Source organism: Balaenoptera ricei, chromosome 2 (genome assembly GCF_028023285.1).
Source record: "Balaenoptera ricei isolate mBalRic1 chromosome 2, mBalRic1.hap2, whole genome shotgun sequence".
Lineage (NCBI taxonomy): Eukaryota > Metazoa > Chordata > Mammalia > Artiodactyla > Balaenopteridae > Balaenoptera > Balaenoptera ricei.
The window spans coordinates 177066169-177084728 of record NC_082640.1 but is presented as its reverse complement, the minus strand read 5'-3'; the positions used below and the strand labels follow the sequence as shown (position 1 = coordinate 177084728).

General features: G+C 39.0%; 1 protein-coding gene across 3 annotated transcripts in view; it reads right to left on the bottom strand.

Moving 5' to 3' along the window:
* Positions 1–18560, bottom strand: part of UNC79 (unc-79 homolog, NALCN channel complex subunit) — a 209582-nt gene that overhangs the window by 152036 nt on the left and 38986 nt on the right. For all 3 annotated transcript variants that reach the window (XM_059915826.1, XM_059915827.1, XM_059915828.1), the window contains exons 5-9: positions 15833–15897; positions 9509–9597; positions 8847–8887; positions 6631–6659; positions 953–1182 (exon numbers count right to left, since the gene is read on the bottom strand). In XM_059915826.1, coding sequence (XP_059771809.1) covers positions 953–1182; positions 6631–6659; positions 8847–8887; positions 9509–9597; positions 15833–15897 — 454 coding nt within the window. The remainder of the gene's footprint in view (positions 1–952; positions 1183–6630; positions 6660–8846; positions 8888–9508; positions 9598–15832; positions 15898–18560) is intronic.

Below are 18560 nucleotides of genomic sequence, written 5' to 3'. Positions count from 1 at the left end.
TTCTAATATTGTTTCTTAATTTTTAAAAATCTTGCCTCAGTGCATATTATACAAAAAGAGAACAAATCTAGAGGTTATCACATCTAAAGCTTCCTTTTTTGTGTGTGACAGAAGGAGAAAAAGCCAGAAGCCTGCAGGATCAGGCCCCTGTCTTACTCCACAGCCTTCTGGCTTACTCCAGTACCGAATTATCTAGAGCTCTCCCATCCCTCACTGCTATCAGTCATGTCTGGGACAGCCTTATTCCCACCCCTCACTCTGACTGGCGCCTCCACTTCATTCCCCTAATACCCCCGACTCTGTGTTGGCATTGTGCTCACCATACTGGACTGCAATTTCGTTCTTCTGTTTTTATAGTCCCTACATGGGTAACTTGAAAGCAGAGGTTACATTTTACTCTCTTCTGTCTTCCAAGTGTCTGATACATGCCTGGCACATAACTGGCATTACATAAAAATATTTGTTGAATGAATGAATTAAAACATCGTCATTGCAACATTGTGGAAGGTGAGCTGCCCGGCTGAGGGCACTTGAAGTTGAATTAAATTTGCACATCTCGGACTTCCCTGGTGGCGCAGTGGTTAAGAATCCGCCTGCCAATGCAGGGGACATGGGTTCCAGCCCTGGTCCGGAAAAATCCCACATGCCACAGAGCCACTAAGCCCGTGCGCCACAACTACTGAAGCCCACGCGCCTAGAGCCCATGCTCCGCAACAAGAGAAGCCACCGCAATGAGAAGCCCGCACACCGCAATGAAGAGTAGCCCCTGCTCGCTGCAACTAGAGAAAGCCCGCGTGCAGCAGCAAAGATCAAGGCAGCCAAAAATAAATAATAAGTAAATAAATAATTTTTAAAATGAAAATAAATAAATAAATTTGCACATCTCAATGTGAACAGGGTGTCTCAAAGCAAAGGCAGTGTTTTCAGGGTAAGTTTCTAATGAAGCTGTTACCTAATCACGGCCTCCACGGCGCAGACAAGTTCCTCGGCACCACATTCCCGAGTGTTGATGGGTGGAGGGGAGGTCTGATAGAGGTGGGTCTCCGAGGCAGCCCCCAGTTCGTTACTGTGATGATTTGAGTGGCATCTTTTGCAGTACCGAACAGGCCTGTTTCCATGACGACCACAACACCCTGCTGAAAAGCAGGTGACAACAGCTCTCCTAACGTGGGAACTGCAGTTCTAGAAGAAAAAGAGTGAAATCAATTAAAAGTCACCACTGAGGTAAATTTGGCTACTAATTGGAACAAATGGAAACTTAAAGGGCCACTGGAAGTGGCAGCACATTTCTGAAGTGCCACTAGTTTCCAAAATGCAGGTCATCTCTAACCAGTGAGATTTCAGCTATAGTTAAAAATAAAGGTGAGAAGTGGTTTCTATTAGTGTGAGTGGTAGAAACGTTCTAAATATGAGTGAAACTGTGTTGAAAAGTCCTCTGTAAAGTGACCTCAGCCATGGGGCATGGGGGGCTTCCTGGATTATTTCAAGTTAGCATTTCAAGAGTTTTCAGCAGAAATATGAAAAAAATTAAAACTGTGGTCCAGAGAGAATGCATCACGGCACATCAGAGTCGGAAATAAACAATTTTAACCCTTAAAATAAACTTTCAAAATTATTTTATCCACCACCTAAAGGGCCGATTTCCACTGCAGCTCATCTGTCCTTGGTGCATTCAAGAACAGGCAGGGAGCTGTGCTGCACCGAGCTGATGACCCCAAAGCTGGCCTGTCCATCCCCACCGGCACTGTTTCTATCAAGACCTAGAGAATATGTCAGTGGACACCACGGGAACCTCAAAACACAGCAAGAACCATTCACAGACTCAGTGGCTGACATCAACTAGAGGAAAGGAGTCAACAGATGAAGTGAGAAAAGTGGTGGAGTATAAGAGAGATTCTGAAGCTCAGGGGGGTTTATTATCAGAGCTGCCCTGACAAGAAGCAGGGGAGAAAGGCAGCGCCCACATAATGCAATTTGAGGAGCAATCAGGAAATATCCCTGACCTCTGCACAAAACTGTGCCCAAGCCTTTTAGAGATGTCACCACCACATAATCAATGTCTTGTGTCAAGAGAGCATTTCAGTCTTTCAATAGAGCTTATTAAGATGGAATATACTGAAAAAGAATGAATATATGTATATGTATAACTGAATCACTTTGTTGTACATCTGAAACTAACACAACATTGTAAATCAACTATAATCCAATAAAATTTTTTTTAAAAAATGGAATATAATAGGGGAAATAATATCCTAAGCCATTATGAACTCAGGGCTTGGGGAAGACTGAGAACCTTCCATGACAGATATCTTGGGAAGTGTGGAGACAGAAGAAGGAAGAAGGCAAGCACAAAACCTATATCCAAACATTGATAGTGTATTGAATTGCCTATCGGAACAACCATTTCAAAGTAAGGCTTGTTCCACTTCGATTTTAGCACAAGGCTTTGGATACGAGTGCTGGGAAATCTCATTTTCTGAACAGGACTCGGGTCAATAAATCATAAAAGCAAGTTTAAATTTTTTATGATCTTTTTTCCCTTTTATTAACAAGTTTTAGAAAATTATTTGTTAAAATACAGTGTGCTTCCTCTGCATCTGAAGCCCAAGTCTTCTTCAGCATCCAAGTCAGCCCTGACTTCTCCAAGTGAGGTATCTTTCCTGCTTTGTGCCTTTTCTTTCTCTTTCACATACTAAATTTCATTCTGGAAGCACATGAATCCTTACTGGTTTGGGGTTTCTCCAAACCAAACCAAACCACATCACTAGCAGGGTGGATTATATCGGAGTATATTGTTAGTGTTTATTTCTTCCTTTCAGTTGTAGTTAGTCTTTGTTCCTCTGGGATTCCCACTGTTACATAAACAATAGGATGTGGATATGGGTTTAGTGGGTAGTTATTAGCTATAATAAAGTCCCGACATTTAAGGCTTACAATTTCCAATCCTATTTTCTGGTCACAAATTATTTACATTCTTCCCACATGCAAATTCCTGGCTGGAGGTCCAAGGTCGTCTCATCTAAATTAAGTCCAGCTGTGGGTGAGGCTCTTTTGGTTTAGTTCCTCAGATATGCTTTCATGAGCCTTGAATCTGGATGGGCTGTGGCTGCTTCAACCAAGAGAGCATGGCAGAAGTGATACTCACATGACTCCCAAGGCAAATTCTAAAAGGACATGCAGCTTCCAACTTGCTGTCTTAGAATATTCTCTCTTCAGAAGCTTCCTCATCAGGATACTCTTCTCAGAACTGTGCCATGGCCAAGGCACATGGAGAGGCAATGTGTAAGTCTCTACTCTAAGCCCAGCCTTCAAGTCACCCCATCCCAGAGCCCAAACATACGATCTAGATGCCTCTAGATAATTCCAGCCCCTAACTATTCAAGTCTTCCCAGATGAGGCCCCAAACATCATCAAGCAGAGATAGGCTGTGGCCTGTGCCCTGTCCAAATCCCTGACCCTCAGAATCTGTAAACATAATTAAATAGTTGTTGTTTCATGCTGCTACATTTTGAGTGATTTCTTAGGTAGTATCTGGACATACTGCGTATGTTAGTATCTGGAATATCAACTAAAAGTCAACCTGCCTTATCCCCATGTGCCATCAATTCTAAGTAATATCAGCAATAAAATACTTTGCCCCTAAATAACCTCTGGTTGGTCAAAGTTCTAAACAATTGCTGTGGTTCCTACTAAGTTTTAATAATATATTTCCAAGCCACAATCAGTCCTAAACCCTGTGGACTCAGCTACATGCATTCATTTCAAAAGTAAATTAGAGAGATTTCCCTTAGGTTCAGATTCAGCTGGGCATGTTTTCAAAGGTTCGCTCTAGCCACTCTGTTTCACTGCTTTGAATTTTAAACATAAATAAATAATTCCAAGTGGTCTCATAGAACAGCAGAATTGAAATAAAGCATCTGTCTCTTGATGCTTATTTGATACAAACTTTTTCTAATTTATTTTTTTATTGAAGTATAGCTGATTTACAATGCTGTATTTGATACAATCTTGATGTTTATCTCAAACCTACTATTCAAATGTAGGAATATGTAGTACTGAATATGTAGTACTGAAAGACACAAACTTTGCCCAAAGCAAGCTCAAACAATTCTGATCTATTAGGAACTTAAGGAAAGTTCTCCAAATTAACTTTCATATAAAACACAACATTTATTAAAGGATAAGTAATAAAAATGTGCTAATTTTAACCTTATTACTGAAAATAATTTTGTCATATAAAGGCGGGGAATGTTAAAAAATGATCCACCCTGGGTGTCAAGCATGTTACGTATAACACCAGAGCCAGGAAATGCCAATTTAGAAAGAAAACTGTTTCTCATCCTAGTCTCTCCAGCTTGTAAAAGATTCTCAAAGTAGGAAATAGCCTCGGAATAAAAATGAAATCAAACGTATGCTGAATGACTATATGATCCCTTGTTAAAACTTCAGAAAGCTAGGTAAGGCGATGCCCAGTTGAGCCTCTCAGCTAGAACAGGGCTTCCAATAATGTTAAGGGCTGAAATGCCCAAAGTATAGAAGGCATTTCTATACTCAAAAAGAATTATAGATGTGGCTTTGAGGGCACTGAACCCCAATTAGATTCATTGAAAATCCACAAAGTTTTAAAGAGAGGCATACTAGCAAAAGCACCACCAGCAGACCAAACGGGACAGACACAGTTCAACACGAAAAGAGGTCTATGGAACCCCAACTTCTACATGCAGGAAGCAGACTGAGAGGGTTACTCAGCTGCAACATGGGCCATTTCTTATTATAAAGGAAAGATGTCTTAGAAAGTGGAGCAAAGATCCCAGGAAAGAAATGAATTAGGAAACTATTCCCAGGAAGCAAAATCAGATCCTAATCAAGGCACATTTGCTATTCCTTAAAGACAGAGGAACTGTTGACATGTTCATGGCTGGAACTGCTATTGACTAGTAACAGCTATCTGCTTCCCCTTCCTCTTTCTGAACAGAGGTCTACTGCTGTTATCCAATCCCTGTCTCACATTTTGTGTTGGGTATGTAACTTGCCTTTTTAGTTCACAGGTCTCTGGTTCAAGAAAATTCGTACCCGAGGGGTTTCATCAGTGACCAGACCAGATGCAGATCATAAGACAATGGACTTTAAGCCTGAAGCCATAAATGGGTAAGACTTTCGGAGGTCTTATAAGGTGCTGAGAGTATTTGGCACGTGGAAAGAATGTAAGTAATGATGCCCAGGGGGTAGACTGTGGTACATTAAATATGACCACAAAATTCTTGCTGCTCCTTCTATAAAGAGGAGGAGTCTATTTCCCCACTCCTTGAAACGGAGCTGTCCTTTGGACTTGTTTTGGCCAATGGAATGCAGCAGAAGAGATGCTGTGTTAGAATTAAAGGTATATGATACAAACTATGATTTAGAAATTAGTAATGAGTGTTCTCCTTTCTACAGTATAATGCTTGGAAACGCAGCATCGTAAATGTGATAAAACATAACATTTAACATTGTAAAAAAAAAAAGAAGTGATGCTGTGTGACTACAGAGCTTCAGGCTCACAAGGCCTTGCAACCTCCCCTCTCAGTTTCTCAGAACACTGATACCTTGTGAACAAATCCAGCCTAGCCTCCTGGAAGATGAGACACCTAATGGAAAGAGGGAGGGCCAGACACCCCTGTCATCCCAACCATTCCAGCCATCCCAGCTGAAGCCCCAGACATGGGAGTAAAGTCATCTGGGACCAACCAGTTGCCAGCAAACCCACTAAATGACTGCAAATGTCAATACATGAGTGAGCCTAGAGGAGTTTATCAAGAGAACTACCCAGGCAAGCATAGGCAAAACTGCCGATCCACAGCATTGTGATCAAATAAATGTTTGTTGTTATAAGCCAGTACATTTCAGGATGGTTTATTAGGTGGCAATAGATAACTGAAACAGCCCTCCAAAGTTATCCACTCATAACCAACTCCCAGAAAGCTTAAATGACTTGTACATAGTGTCATAGCTAGGTGGGAATAGAGCTGACCAGAACCCAAGTATCAAAACCAACTAGTCCAAAGTTCTTTGGATGACACCATACTACCTTCTCTTGTACTTTTCAACAACTGGAGCAAGAAAAGAAGATGGAAATGGCTTAGGGAAACTGTCATGAACAGTGGCTATTCGAAAGTGGAATCGTTAACTAGAGATATCATTCAACTTACATATAAATTAATATTTTCCATATATACTTGGTCTGGGTATGTTTCTGACACACATATATTAGACTATTTGCATTCCACTTCCAAACAGTAAAGACTTTTAGCAAACACGATCATCCTTTACCAAAGTTAAGTTGCATGTATTGCATTGTCACTCAAACCTTTTTGTATTTAGGCTTCTATCCCAGAGTTACACATATGCTTTTATTTCAGATTACTTTTCAAAAACACTGTGCATAGATGGGTAAGCAAAAGCAGAAATGTAAATAGAGACCATCCAGACACAGCAATCTTGCATGCTGAATTATTTCCTTTCCCCCTTCACAAATACAGTGACATGTACATACTGGGAAACCATGGTGCAGAAATGAGGCAGATGTCAATGAATGAATTTACATACAAACACAGCAAATCATGCCCCACCACACAGATGGTTTGCTCTTACCTTCTTCTGACATATAGCAGATATTTCAGCTGTAAGGGGAAGGTACACAAAATATCAACAAAGAAAGAGAGCCCATTTTAAATAAGGGCAGCCACCAAGGTGAGCAAAAACAAGCTTAGTAACACAACCTCCAGACTTGGCCAAAACAGCTTCTCCCTTCTCTCATAAACTGTCATCTACATATGTTTAATGAGGTTAAAAATACCTGTGGTATGTTTAATGAGGTTGCAAATATTTTCACCTATTCTTAGAAATAATTCAATCTTCTCAGACATGACTTAGAATTCAGATCAAATAACTTTAACCTCACCCCCTCATTTGACAGAGAACAAAATTGAGGGTTACATGGTTTCTTCAGAGTCACACAGGCCATCAATGGTACAGGCCAATCTGGAGCAAATGTCCCTGGATTCCCTGTCTACTGTTCTTCCATTATGCTATGACACTGAGTTGATATGATATACTTAGAGTTTCACCATGGAGATGATTTTCTATATTAGAACTATAGGAAAAAACTTAATAACTTGGATGAATTAGACTCAAACTATCAACTTACATCAGTCCTTAACTGGTACAAAACCAGCTGCAGGCTTATTTAAGAGAAAGCAATTTCAAACCCATGGATTGGCCAGCTGGAGTAAGGCTGTCAAATTACTTTAGTACTTCAGGATTGACTTTAATAAATGGATAAAAACTCTTTTCAGTGGGCATACCAATTATTTCCATGAAAACTGATGCTTGAGAGTAATTGAAAATAATTTTTCCAAGAATCTGTTATCATTTCCCCTGAAATAGGAAGTGCTCAAAAAATAGACTAAACGCCTATGTCACAATTTATTAAAAAGATCAAAGATAAATGTCTGCCAAACTCTGTCTGGAAATTATGAATTAGCGGATGTCAAATCAATGAAATTAACAACTCAGTTGTTAAAACTGATTCTGTATAATTAATGGTTATTTAACAGTTTGATATCTTGGAGTTTATCTTAACCTGAGGTTAATGGGTCACATCTCTGGATAAATAATGAAAAGTTATTATCAGTTTTCTTCCACAGATGAATATCATCTGCAGATGATGGCCAGAATTCAGCAACATATCTGAGATTTAAAACGTAGTTTAGAACTTGACTATGGGTTTTACCTCGGAGCACTGGAAGTTCACTAATTTAAGGGGAAAAAAAGGTTACCTTTACCCATATAAGCCCAAATCTTTTTACAGATATTCTTATATAAAATTTTTAAATGTCTCTTTAAAGGATATAGAGGCTGACGTTATTGACCCATTTTACAGATGCAGAGCACTCACTAAACAATTTATTTCTTCAGGTTAAGATAACCTAATATTAAGAGTTAGACTACAAAGAAGGAGTATAATTATCATCAGGCAAAGACCTTAAGTTTTGAAAAAAGTGTTTACCGAATTTAGTTAACATGAGGTTTTTACATTTCTTTTTAAATAAGGCCTTTCATAAAAATTCTTTTATTATCTACTTCTGAAGTTATACATCAAGTTCTTCCTGGGTGCCTGATCTGTGCTCAGTATGCCCCCAGCTTTTTCCACTTTTCATCTTTCCTCTGCTAAGTATTTTTCCTGGTCATTTCATCCTGCAATTAGGTGGCTGGAATACCTGCTTCCCCATGTGTAGGGAAACACTCTGTCTGCAACCTGCCAACTTATCGGGCACAGCTTTCAGAACTATAACAAACTGCAAGCATTACAATCTCGTCTTTTCATTGAGATGGGTCAGATATATTTATCCCCATTTTACTGAAGGGGAAACTGACTCTCAGAGCGATTAAATAATTTTCCCTAAAAACACAGAGCTGGTAACCGTGGCAGGAGAAAGACCCATTATTTGATGCTCTCCACACTGATGTTCCTTATTTCCTTTCTGACTTGCACAGCAAACGTATCATTGGCAACACCTGTTATATACACAGAAAACCCCTTAAGGCAGAATCCAGCTTTGGTCATACAGAATCCTAATTCCAACACCTACCTCTAATTGTGGTGGAGATGATACCTCTTCCCTCATTATTAAATGTGTGGGTATATTACAAGCAAGACTGATATCATGCTTAATATCAGTGAATATGCACAGAAAGTAATACTTTGGTTGCTGTCTTTGTAAAATAAAACAGTACAAAAGGAGAAAAATCAACGGTGCCATTAGTCATGATTACTCATTATTCATCCCTTCTGAAGTAAGCCATACCTTGCGGCAGAAGAACATCAATCAACCATTCACTGTGGTCCCTATAAAGAAAAACAGAATTCATTTTTGAACTTTGTTGCAATGTTACCCTTCCACATGAATGCTTATAAGCTGCACACTATTGCTAAAAGGCTTTTAATGTAAAGGATGTGTAATTAAGAGCACTATCATAGTAAACTTTTTAAATGTCTAATGCATTCCATCTAAATTATAAATTATAGGCATTTCATCATATTCAGTTATCTTTAAATGATACTTTCCAGATGCTAATTAAGTCAACCAAAATACAGCATGATTTGTACAAAGCTGAGTGTGATTCTGTGAAACGAACAAGCATAGAAAACCCATATGAATTTTATGTCATGTTTGAAAACCACAGCTTTCTTTTATTTTTCTCTGTGGCCTTTTTCACAGGGTCACTTGAAAAGTGGAGCTGCTTTATTAAGTGGAATTGCTTTCTCTTGTCACATGGAGAGAAATACTGCAATTTTTCAAAGCTGAAATCTTTTCAAAGGAAAGCTTGATATATATTAAATATCTGACAAACTAACCTTTAAAAACACAGAGAGGCTAGTGTAAAATGAAGGTAACATAACCAATTTAAGTCGAAGTGATTATTCTTCTCTTCTCATTGTAGCCCTATTTTCTTTTCTTATACCTACCCTGCAATCCTCTGGCTGCATTCTTCACAGAGATACAATGGGGGTGGTTTATCACCCAAAGCTACAGACAGGGAGGGGTCTATACACATCTGAAACACATGAAAAGACAGAATGAACTCTCCTGTCCTGTTTTATCACGTTCCCTATATCAAGCATACAAATGTTTCGATAATAGATTTTCAAAAGCAAAGTAGAATAAATATTTTCAGTAAAACCCATTCAACCTATAACTGTTTTCCCACATTGGAGGTTTAAATGTGGCTGCTGTGATTTTTCATTTCTCCTGTTATTTGCAATTCAAGTCACAAATAGTGTCAAGAAATCCACCCTCTGGACTTCCCTGGTGGCGCAGTGGTTAAGAATCTGCCTGCCAATGCAGGGGACACGAGTTCAAGCCCTGGTCCGGGAGGATCCCACATGCCGCGGAGCAACTAAGCCCGTGTACCACAACTACTGAGCCTGTGCTCTAGAGCCCGTGAGCCGCAGCTACTGAGCCACAACTACTGAAGCCCGTGCACCTAGAGCCCTTGCTCCACAACAAGAGAAGCCACCGCAATGAGAAGCCCGCGCACTGCAACGAAGAGTAGCTCCCACTTGCCACAACTAGAGAAAGCCCGCGCACAGCAATGAAGACGCAATGCAGCCAAAAATTATTTATTTATTTATTTATTTATTTATTTTAAAAAAAGAAATCCACCCTCATTCTATAAAGATAAAAAATCATCTTGTGGATTTCCCTGGTGGCGCAGTGGTTAAGAATCCACCTGCCAATGCAGGGGACACAGGTTCGTGCCCTGGCCCAGGAAGATCCCACATGCTGCGGAGCAACTAAGCCTGTGCGCCACAACTACTGAGCCTGCACTCTAGAGCCTGCGAGCCACAACTACTGAGCCCACGTGCCACAACTACTGAAGCCTGCGTGCCTAGAGCCCATGCTCTGCAACAAGAGAAGCCACGACAATGAGAAGCCCGCGCACCGCAACAAAGAGTAGCCCCGGCTCACCGCAACTAGAGAAAGCCCGTGCGCAGCAACGAAGACCCAACACAGCCAAAAATAAACTAAAAAAAAAAAAAAAAAATCATCTTGTTCAGTGGCTGCTCAAATTGCTTCTGTATTACTCATATAGTAACTCCTTCTTTAATGCAGTAAACACAGTAATCTCTCTTCGGGAAAAGGAAAATGTATTATTAAGATTTAAAAATCATAACTGTTACCAAAATGCTGGCAGTAGAGAATTTTGCTTCTCAAGACAGACCTCATTCAGAAAACTTAGCATTAAATCTAACATTGAGCGATTCACTTTTCTTACTCTAGAATAAGTTCTATATAGCCAACTTTCAACTTCAGGTAGTTTTTTTTCTTCCACATATGAACTGTAGTTTCTTTTAACCCTGTAGTGCTCTGTTCAGTTTTGAGTTATTTACGCCTTTTTCATTAGTGTAAGTACAGAGATTAAAGTATTAATCTTAAGTTGATCATTAGGATATTTCAAATATCTGGATGTTTTAAATCAAATGGACAAAACATTCAATGACTAGTAAAAAATGAATTTTGTACTTTGCATTGGTTTAAATGTCTATGACTTACCAAAGTCCTTTTTTTTTTTTTTTTTTTTTTTGGCTGCGCTGGTCTTCGTTGCTGTGCTTGGGCTTTCTCTAGTTGTGGCGAGTGGGGGCTACTCTTCATTGTGGTGCTCGGGCTTTCGGCTTCTCATAGCAGTGGCTTCTCTTGTTGCAGAGCATGGGCTCTAGGTGCGCAGGCTCCAGTAGTTGTGGCACGTGGGCTCAGTAGTTGTGGTGCATGGGCTTAGTTGCTCTGCAGCATGTGGGATCTTCCCGGCCCAGGGCTCGAACCTGTGTTCCCTGCATTGGCAGGTGGATTCTTAACCACTGCGCCACCAGGGAAGTCCCACCACAGTGGGTTTTTTTTTTTTTAAATAAATTTATTTATTTATTTTATTTTTGGCTGTGTTGGGTCTTTGTTGCTTGCTGCACGTGGGCTTTCTCTAGTTGCGGTGAGCAGGGGCTACTTTTCATGCGGTGCACGGGCTTCTCATTGTGGTGGCTTCTCTTGTTGCAGAGCACGGGCTCTAGGCGCACGGGCTTCAATAGTTGTGGAGCACGGGCTCAGCAGTTGTGGCTCACAGGCTCTAAAGCTCAGGCAGTAGTTGTGGCGCACAGGCTTAGTTGCTCCGCGGCATGTGGGATATTCCTGGACCAGGGCTCAAACCTGTGTCCCCTGCATTGGCAGGCGGATTCTTAACCACTGCGCCACCAGGGAAGTCCCAAAGTCGTTTTGAATTCTGTCCTGCCCTTCAAGAAATAATCAATCTATGCTACAGCTGAGTATGCAGTTAACATGCCTAGTACACAAATTCTTCTAGAACTTCACTCTGCCTTTTCTTTCGGCTTTTTTTTTTTTTTAATTGATTTGAAGGGGATAAATGAACCGAACTTATGACCCAAGCAGCCTGTCGTTTAAAGTTAAAACCCTTAGGAGTTTCAATGGTTGGGGAAATAAGAGTTAGAATTCCTAAATTTAAATAATTATACCATCAAAATCTGTAAATTATATATTCCCTGGTGCTAAAGGCCCAGTGTGAAAATTTTCCTTAGGTAAGTTTCATGCTTCCTTTGGTACAGTGAATAACTACTTTCTGGTGTGTTAAATCAGGGATTGGCAAACTTTCTGTAAATGGCCAGGAAGTAAATATTTCAGGCTTCATGGGGCATAAGTTCTCTGTCACAACTACTCAACTCTGCTGTTGTAGCATAAAAGCAGCCAGAGACAATATGTAAGCAAAAGAGCACAGCTGTGTTCCAATAAAACTTTACTTGCAAAAACAGGCAGCAGGCCAAATTTAACTGCGGCCATAGTTTGCTGACTCCTGTGTTAGCTAATTATCTGGGATTCAAATATTTCATAAAGTGATTTTCAAATAGGACCAAGTAAAACCAAAAAGCAGAGTGGGCTATAATGAACTACAATTTCCAACACACTGTCATTTTAGGATCCTATCATAACTTTTGGCTCTTGCCTTAAAAGTACTTTTTTGTAACCTACTGCAAAAAAAAAAAAAAAAAAAAAAAAAAAAAAAAATATATATATATATATATATATATATAATGCTTTTCTATTTGGCAAATCATTATGTAACTGAGCAGGACCTTATGGGGCCTTCCCGAGACAGACCCTTCCCCCATATCCTCTGCTGTAGCTCCTCTCCGAAATACCTAGTTATATAACAGTATCTGATAAACATTTCCCGAGTTGTTTTACGGATACTAAAACCACCACTAAATGGAAGAAATTAACTACTTGATGATCACGAGCACTTTGTAGCCCCCAGACCTACTGGCACCTAAGGATTGATAATGTTAACCCCTCTGACATCGTCGTGTTACCTCACCATCAACCAATTGGAGAATTGTGCACAAGCTGTTCACAGACCCTGCGACCCCTCCCCCCCGCCCCCACCTGGCCTTTATAAATGGTTTGCCCGCCAGAGAGTTTGGGTGTTTTCAGCACTAGCTGTCCCAGACTACTTGTATGGCGCCTTACAATAAATGCTGTGCTTTCCTTCACCACAAGCCAGTATCAGTAGATTGGCTTTACTGCACACAGGCGAGCAGACCCAAGTTTGGTTCATTACTGCCAAGAGGTATAACTCACTATTATGGAGATATTAGGCTTTTTGTGAAAATAAATCTATTTTCCCTGAGTTTTTCCCATGCACTGCATGTAGACCTCTTCTTCAGTATAGTTACTTTACTCTCATTTCTAATGAGTCATTGATACCTCCGTCACGTAAAGATATTTTTTCATTCCATCCCAAAGGAAAAACTCCTAGGATGTTAGAACTATAAAGAGTCATTAAAGGTTAGCTAGTTGACCTCTGACATGTTAAATGAATTAACATGACCCTTCAGATTTGTGGCTAGTAGTGTCAATCCTGTTCCACACTGAACAGGTCAGTTTACATCCACATTAATATGTTCATATCTGACTGTTACATTTAAAAATAGTTATTTTCTGTCTACAAATATAATACATGCCCAAGGTAGAGGCTTCAGAAAATGAAGAAAAGGAAAGAAGAAAATTTAAATAACTCATTAACCCTCCATCTCAATGCAATCACTGGTAACATTTTGATGAGAATTACTGGTTGGTGTTCACTATGAAGATGAATATAAAATTCATACATGTAATTTTTAAACTACAGTTGCATCATACTGTACACTTCATAATTTCCTTTTCATTTAACATTATTCTGTAAGCATCTGGATGTTGGGTACCCTTGATCTACATGTCATATGCTCATACTTCGGTGGGTTTGTGGAGTGCTCAGATTGTAAAGAAAGAACAACCCTGAGCCGGACCTGTGGTAGTGCAAAAACAGCCCCTGCACAGGAAATGTCAACAAGAATATTCCCTTTCTGGGAAGCATAGAGTGAAAATGTAAAAGGAAGCCCTTTAAGAAAACTGGGGTTGAGAAAGTAAAATTTGGGGCGGGTGAGAAAAACGTTTACGAACTAGATAGAGGTAGTGGTTGTACAACATTGTAAATGTGATAAATGTCATTGAAATGTCCACTCTAAAATGGTTAGTTTTATGTTATGTGAATTTTACCTCAATTAAAAAATGACAGAAAGTGGGATGGTTTGGCTTATCCTGGAGGACTGGCTATAGGGAACAGCCTGTGAGAAAAGTGAGGCCAGGCCAGAGGAGTAGACTGGGCTGTTTGCCTAAAGAGAGGGAGAATTTCTAATTCATGATGACTTCTGTGGGAAGGAAGCCAAAAACCATTACTAAACAGGAAGTCAGAGGACTCCCGAGAATGCAGTCTGACATAAAATCAAGGAAAAAATAACTGGAAAAATTAAACAGATTTTCAGTACCTCCTTTCTGTTGATGTCTGGGTGAACGAAAAGAGGGCATTGTAACTTAGGCAGAAAGAAGAAAGGACAGATATAGAAACTACGGGAATTGTGAAAGTCTCACCACTGTGAAGAATTAAGCTGAATAATATAGGAACTCACCTGTGTTTAGCTCAAAATGTCCTCACACCAAAGAAAAGTACCTTTGAACCCCAAATGTTTATGGAAGTTCAGAGGAAGAGTACACATCGTAGAATGGGAGAGGATTAAGCTTCCATTGGTGGGTTACCCTCACCTGCTCTTTCTCATCATAAATTCATTCAATTTACTTTCATCAAAAGCAGAGATCAAGTATAATAATATAAGGATGTCCTTTGTTGGTAAGATATATCTAGATGACAATGTGATAATTGGCACTCCTGTGCCACTTTTGGTATATGAAATACATGCTTTATTCCATTTAGATTTCTTTTTGTTTCCATTTATATTTATATTTTTTATCTCATTTTACCTCTTCTACTCTGTTTCTATAAAATGAGAGTGTTATTTTTCTATTATTTGATAATCTTTACAATCTACCTCTCTATAGAACAAGAGAGGCAAACTTCCTTGACAATAGGTTCTAAAAAGCAACTTGAACTCTAATCACTTGACCTAAATCCCACTCCTCAGAATATAAAAATTAACCCTTGTAAATCCAGACACAGGTCTCTCCAGCCAAGTGTTGTATCCGACAAATATACCATAAGTAATTTTGTTAAGTGGTGTGATTATTTTTCTCAATTTTCAACTTCAAAGATTCGGGATTATAACAGGACAGAACCAATTAGATGTGGTAGCAAAGGAATAAGGCTGAGAGTCAAGGTACCTAGTTCTGTCTGAGTGACCTTAGGAGAGTGACTTGATCTCTCTAAACCACTGTTCCCTTACCTCCATTGTAATTTTCCATGTGTTTGCTGTCCAACTACCTCTCAGTCATTTTAACTAACTCACATCTGTGATCTGAGCTAAGACTTAACAATTTTCTGTTTTTGTCCTACGACTCTTGAATTCACATAGTCACACACTAGACCACTCATAACTTGTAGCAAACACATGAAAACAGGGCCAAAGTACATCTCCCTGAGTTTATTAGCCCAGACAGAAATCAGTCAAGGACTATGTAAGTGTTTCACCAGGATTATTCTGATAATTAGCCCAGTTCTCCACAGCACTTGGTTATGAACTCAGAGCCAAATCTGCAGATATCACTATTCACTGCTCTGTCTTGAACCAATCCACCAGAGTACAGTCAGATCAAAGTAGAGTACAGTAATTTGAGATGACCACAGAGTACAGCCTTCTGCTTTACAGAGAAGGATGCAATCTCCATTTCATTCAGCAATTTGCTCCTGATAAGTTGACCACTGACAATATAATATAGCACCATGTCTAATAAAACAGTACCTTCACAGCTGGTTTGTTAATTGCGTTGTGGCATTCAGTGTGCTGGCAGTGGATGGGGTTCCAAGCTGTAAAGCAAAGCATAGCTGATGAGTATTTCTCACTGACATTATTCGTGCCCTGGGAAAAACACAGCAGATACTTCACTAGTTTTCCTTAAATAGAACCATCATCAGAAGGTTTCCTAAAATAATTATTTTTTTTTCAATCTATGAAGTATTTTTAAATTAAGCAAAGATATAACAACCCCATCCATTTTCCCATGGGGAGAGACAAGCTAATATAAGGTGGCATACCCAATACCATAATATTATTTCACAATGATATACCATTAGTAAATTCTTAGAAGTTTTTACATCTATGTTTTCACTTGATCCTCCCAACAACCCTGTGGGATAGATACAGCAGATTATTAACCTCATTTTATGTGTAAGTTAAAATTTAAAAGGTTAAGTAGTTTGCTATGGTCACAGAGTTAGTAAATGACAAGCTGCGACTAGAACATATATCTCTTGGTTCTCAAAACTGTGCTCTTTTCACTATAGTATACTATGCTAAACATCTAGATTTTTGGCACCAGGAAGTGTTTCAGATTAATAATAACTGAAATGAGTGTAAGGCAACCTCTACCATTCCATTTCCCACCCATCCCCATTAAATGTGGAGACTGAAAAGATGAGTTTCTTGCCCAAATGAAATGCATCTCTCTCACACATTACCCACAGTCTAAACCTCTGCTAGTTTGCTAATACCCAACTCCTCAACACAGTATACACACAGAATGAGGACAAGAACCAAGTGATCTGAGACAGATCAGAAAGAGAATTACAATTACTTATCATCATCCAGATGATTCTGTAGCCCAAGGCACTTAGCTAACAATATTCTACCATATAAAAAAAAATGTAATAGGATTTTATGTTTGAAAGTAGGACATTTTTCTAAGTCACCATATTCTAATCCTATAGGACCATGGTTGGCCTAATATATAAAAATCTGCAGATGAGAAGATATTCTTAGTTACATGTCTAATTATAATTCAAAAATATTTGTTATTAATGATCTGAGCCTAATTTGTGCTCTGAACATTTTATAAAATTTTCTAAGAGTGTCCCAACTTCAATTCTTCTATCCTATTGTTAGGCCAGGAATAAGATTATGTGTCTGATTTGGAATTCAGGAAAATATGGTCAACAGAACCGTGACCTTAAAAAAAATACACAATGGGTCTATTCATTTAAAAAGAAGTACAGACTAGAACTACTACTATAATAACATAATATCATATTGATTATATCTTTTGAGAGAGAGAAAGAGGAAATGAATGAGTAAGGAATGGATGAATGAAGAAATAATTTTAATAAAGACATTCCATATTTGTTTCCTACATGTGGAAAAGTCAAGATAGAGTAGCAACAAGTTTTCTTGTGTAATTAGAGAAATCTAGAGAAGAAAGAGTGCCTTCAACCAGTACAGAAGTTGCAAATACATGGAACGTGTACCCCATTCCTCCAATCCCAAACTCATGACAGGTATCACTAATCCATAAGAGCATTCTTTCCTGCTGAGTCCAGAACTGGACTTAAAATCTTTCTCAACACTGAGCTCCAGGAAGTCACCACTAATCAAAACAGAGTTGGCATACAAGATGAAATCTGCTAACCATCTCTGAATCCATGTATTATGAGAATATTTGCAGATCACTTTATAAATATTAAGAAAAAGTTCATGACATTTTTAGATAAAAGTAATATTTAAACTACATAACAACTGTTATGGCACAGGTACAAACAAATTAGAACGTGAAACAGCCATAGCACTTGATCAGAGCTCCAAAAACTCCTGCTCTGCCAGAAATTAATGCTTTATATGTGGATGGTGGGGATATCTAGGAGGTCCTACTCCTCTAACTTTTGATTCTATTTTTACAGGGTGTCACTAACTTAAGCACAGGTTGTAGAATACCTCCTTTAAGTTCACTGAAGTCACACTAGATTTAAGCTTACTAGACCAGTGATTATTGGTTTTTGTTGTGTATCAAAAATCACCTGTAAAGGTTTTTAAAATATGATGCCTGGAACCTCAAAACCCAGGTATCTGTAATTCGGAAAAGCAACACAGTTGATTCTGATGCAAGGACAATCTACATACCTTACCATATGGCAAATATTTTCAGGACAGACCTCCTTTTATTTGAAAATAAAAACAAAAATATAGCATAAACAAGGCAGACAAGAATTCTGCTTCCAACAATGACAGAGTAACTGGTATTAGACTTGCCCTCTCACCATAAATAACTAGAAAACTAGAAAAATACATGAAACAACTGTTTTAAGAAACTTGACTACAGGTAGTACAGGATAATGACCTTTGAGAGAAGAACAATGAAGTGAGTCCTACAATTACTCTTGGTTTCTTCCTGGAAGCAAGTTCCAGGTCTTGGTCCTAGAGGTAGAAAGATATGCACAGTAGGGTGGTTTCATTGAGTTGAGGGGACAAAAAAACAGAGTTTAGAAAGGCAAAGTGGCTTAAATTTGCTGGGTAGAGTATCAAAGAAGAGGGATCTATGCAAAGAAAGAGCTCCAGATATCTGAGTAGGAATCCTTTTGGGTCTTTGGCTTTACACTAAGCTGAGCATGTGTAAGGCAAAACTCCATTAAGCTGCTTAGAGAACAACTATGGGGGATCTGTAAGCTTAATAATTCCTACATCTCATACAGGGCTGAGAGAT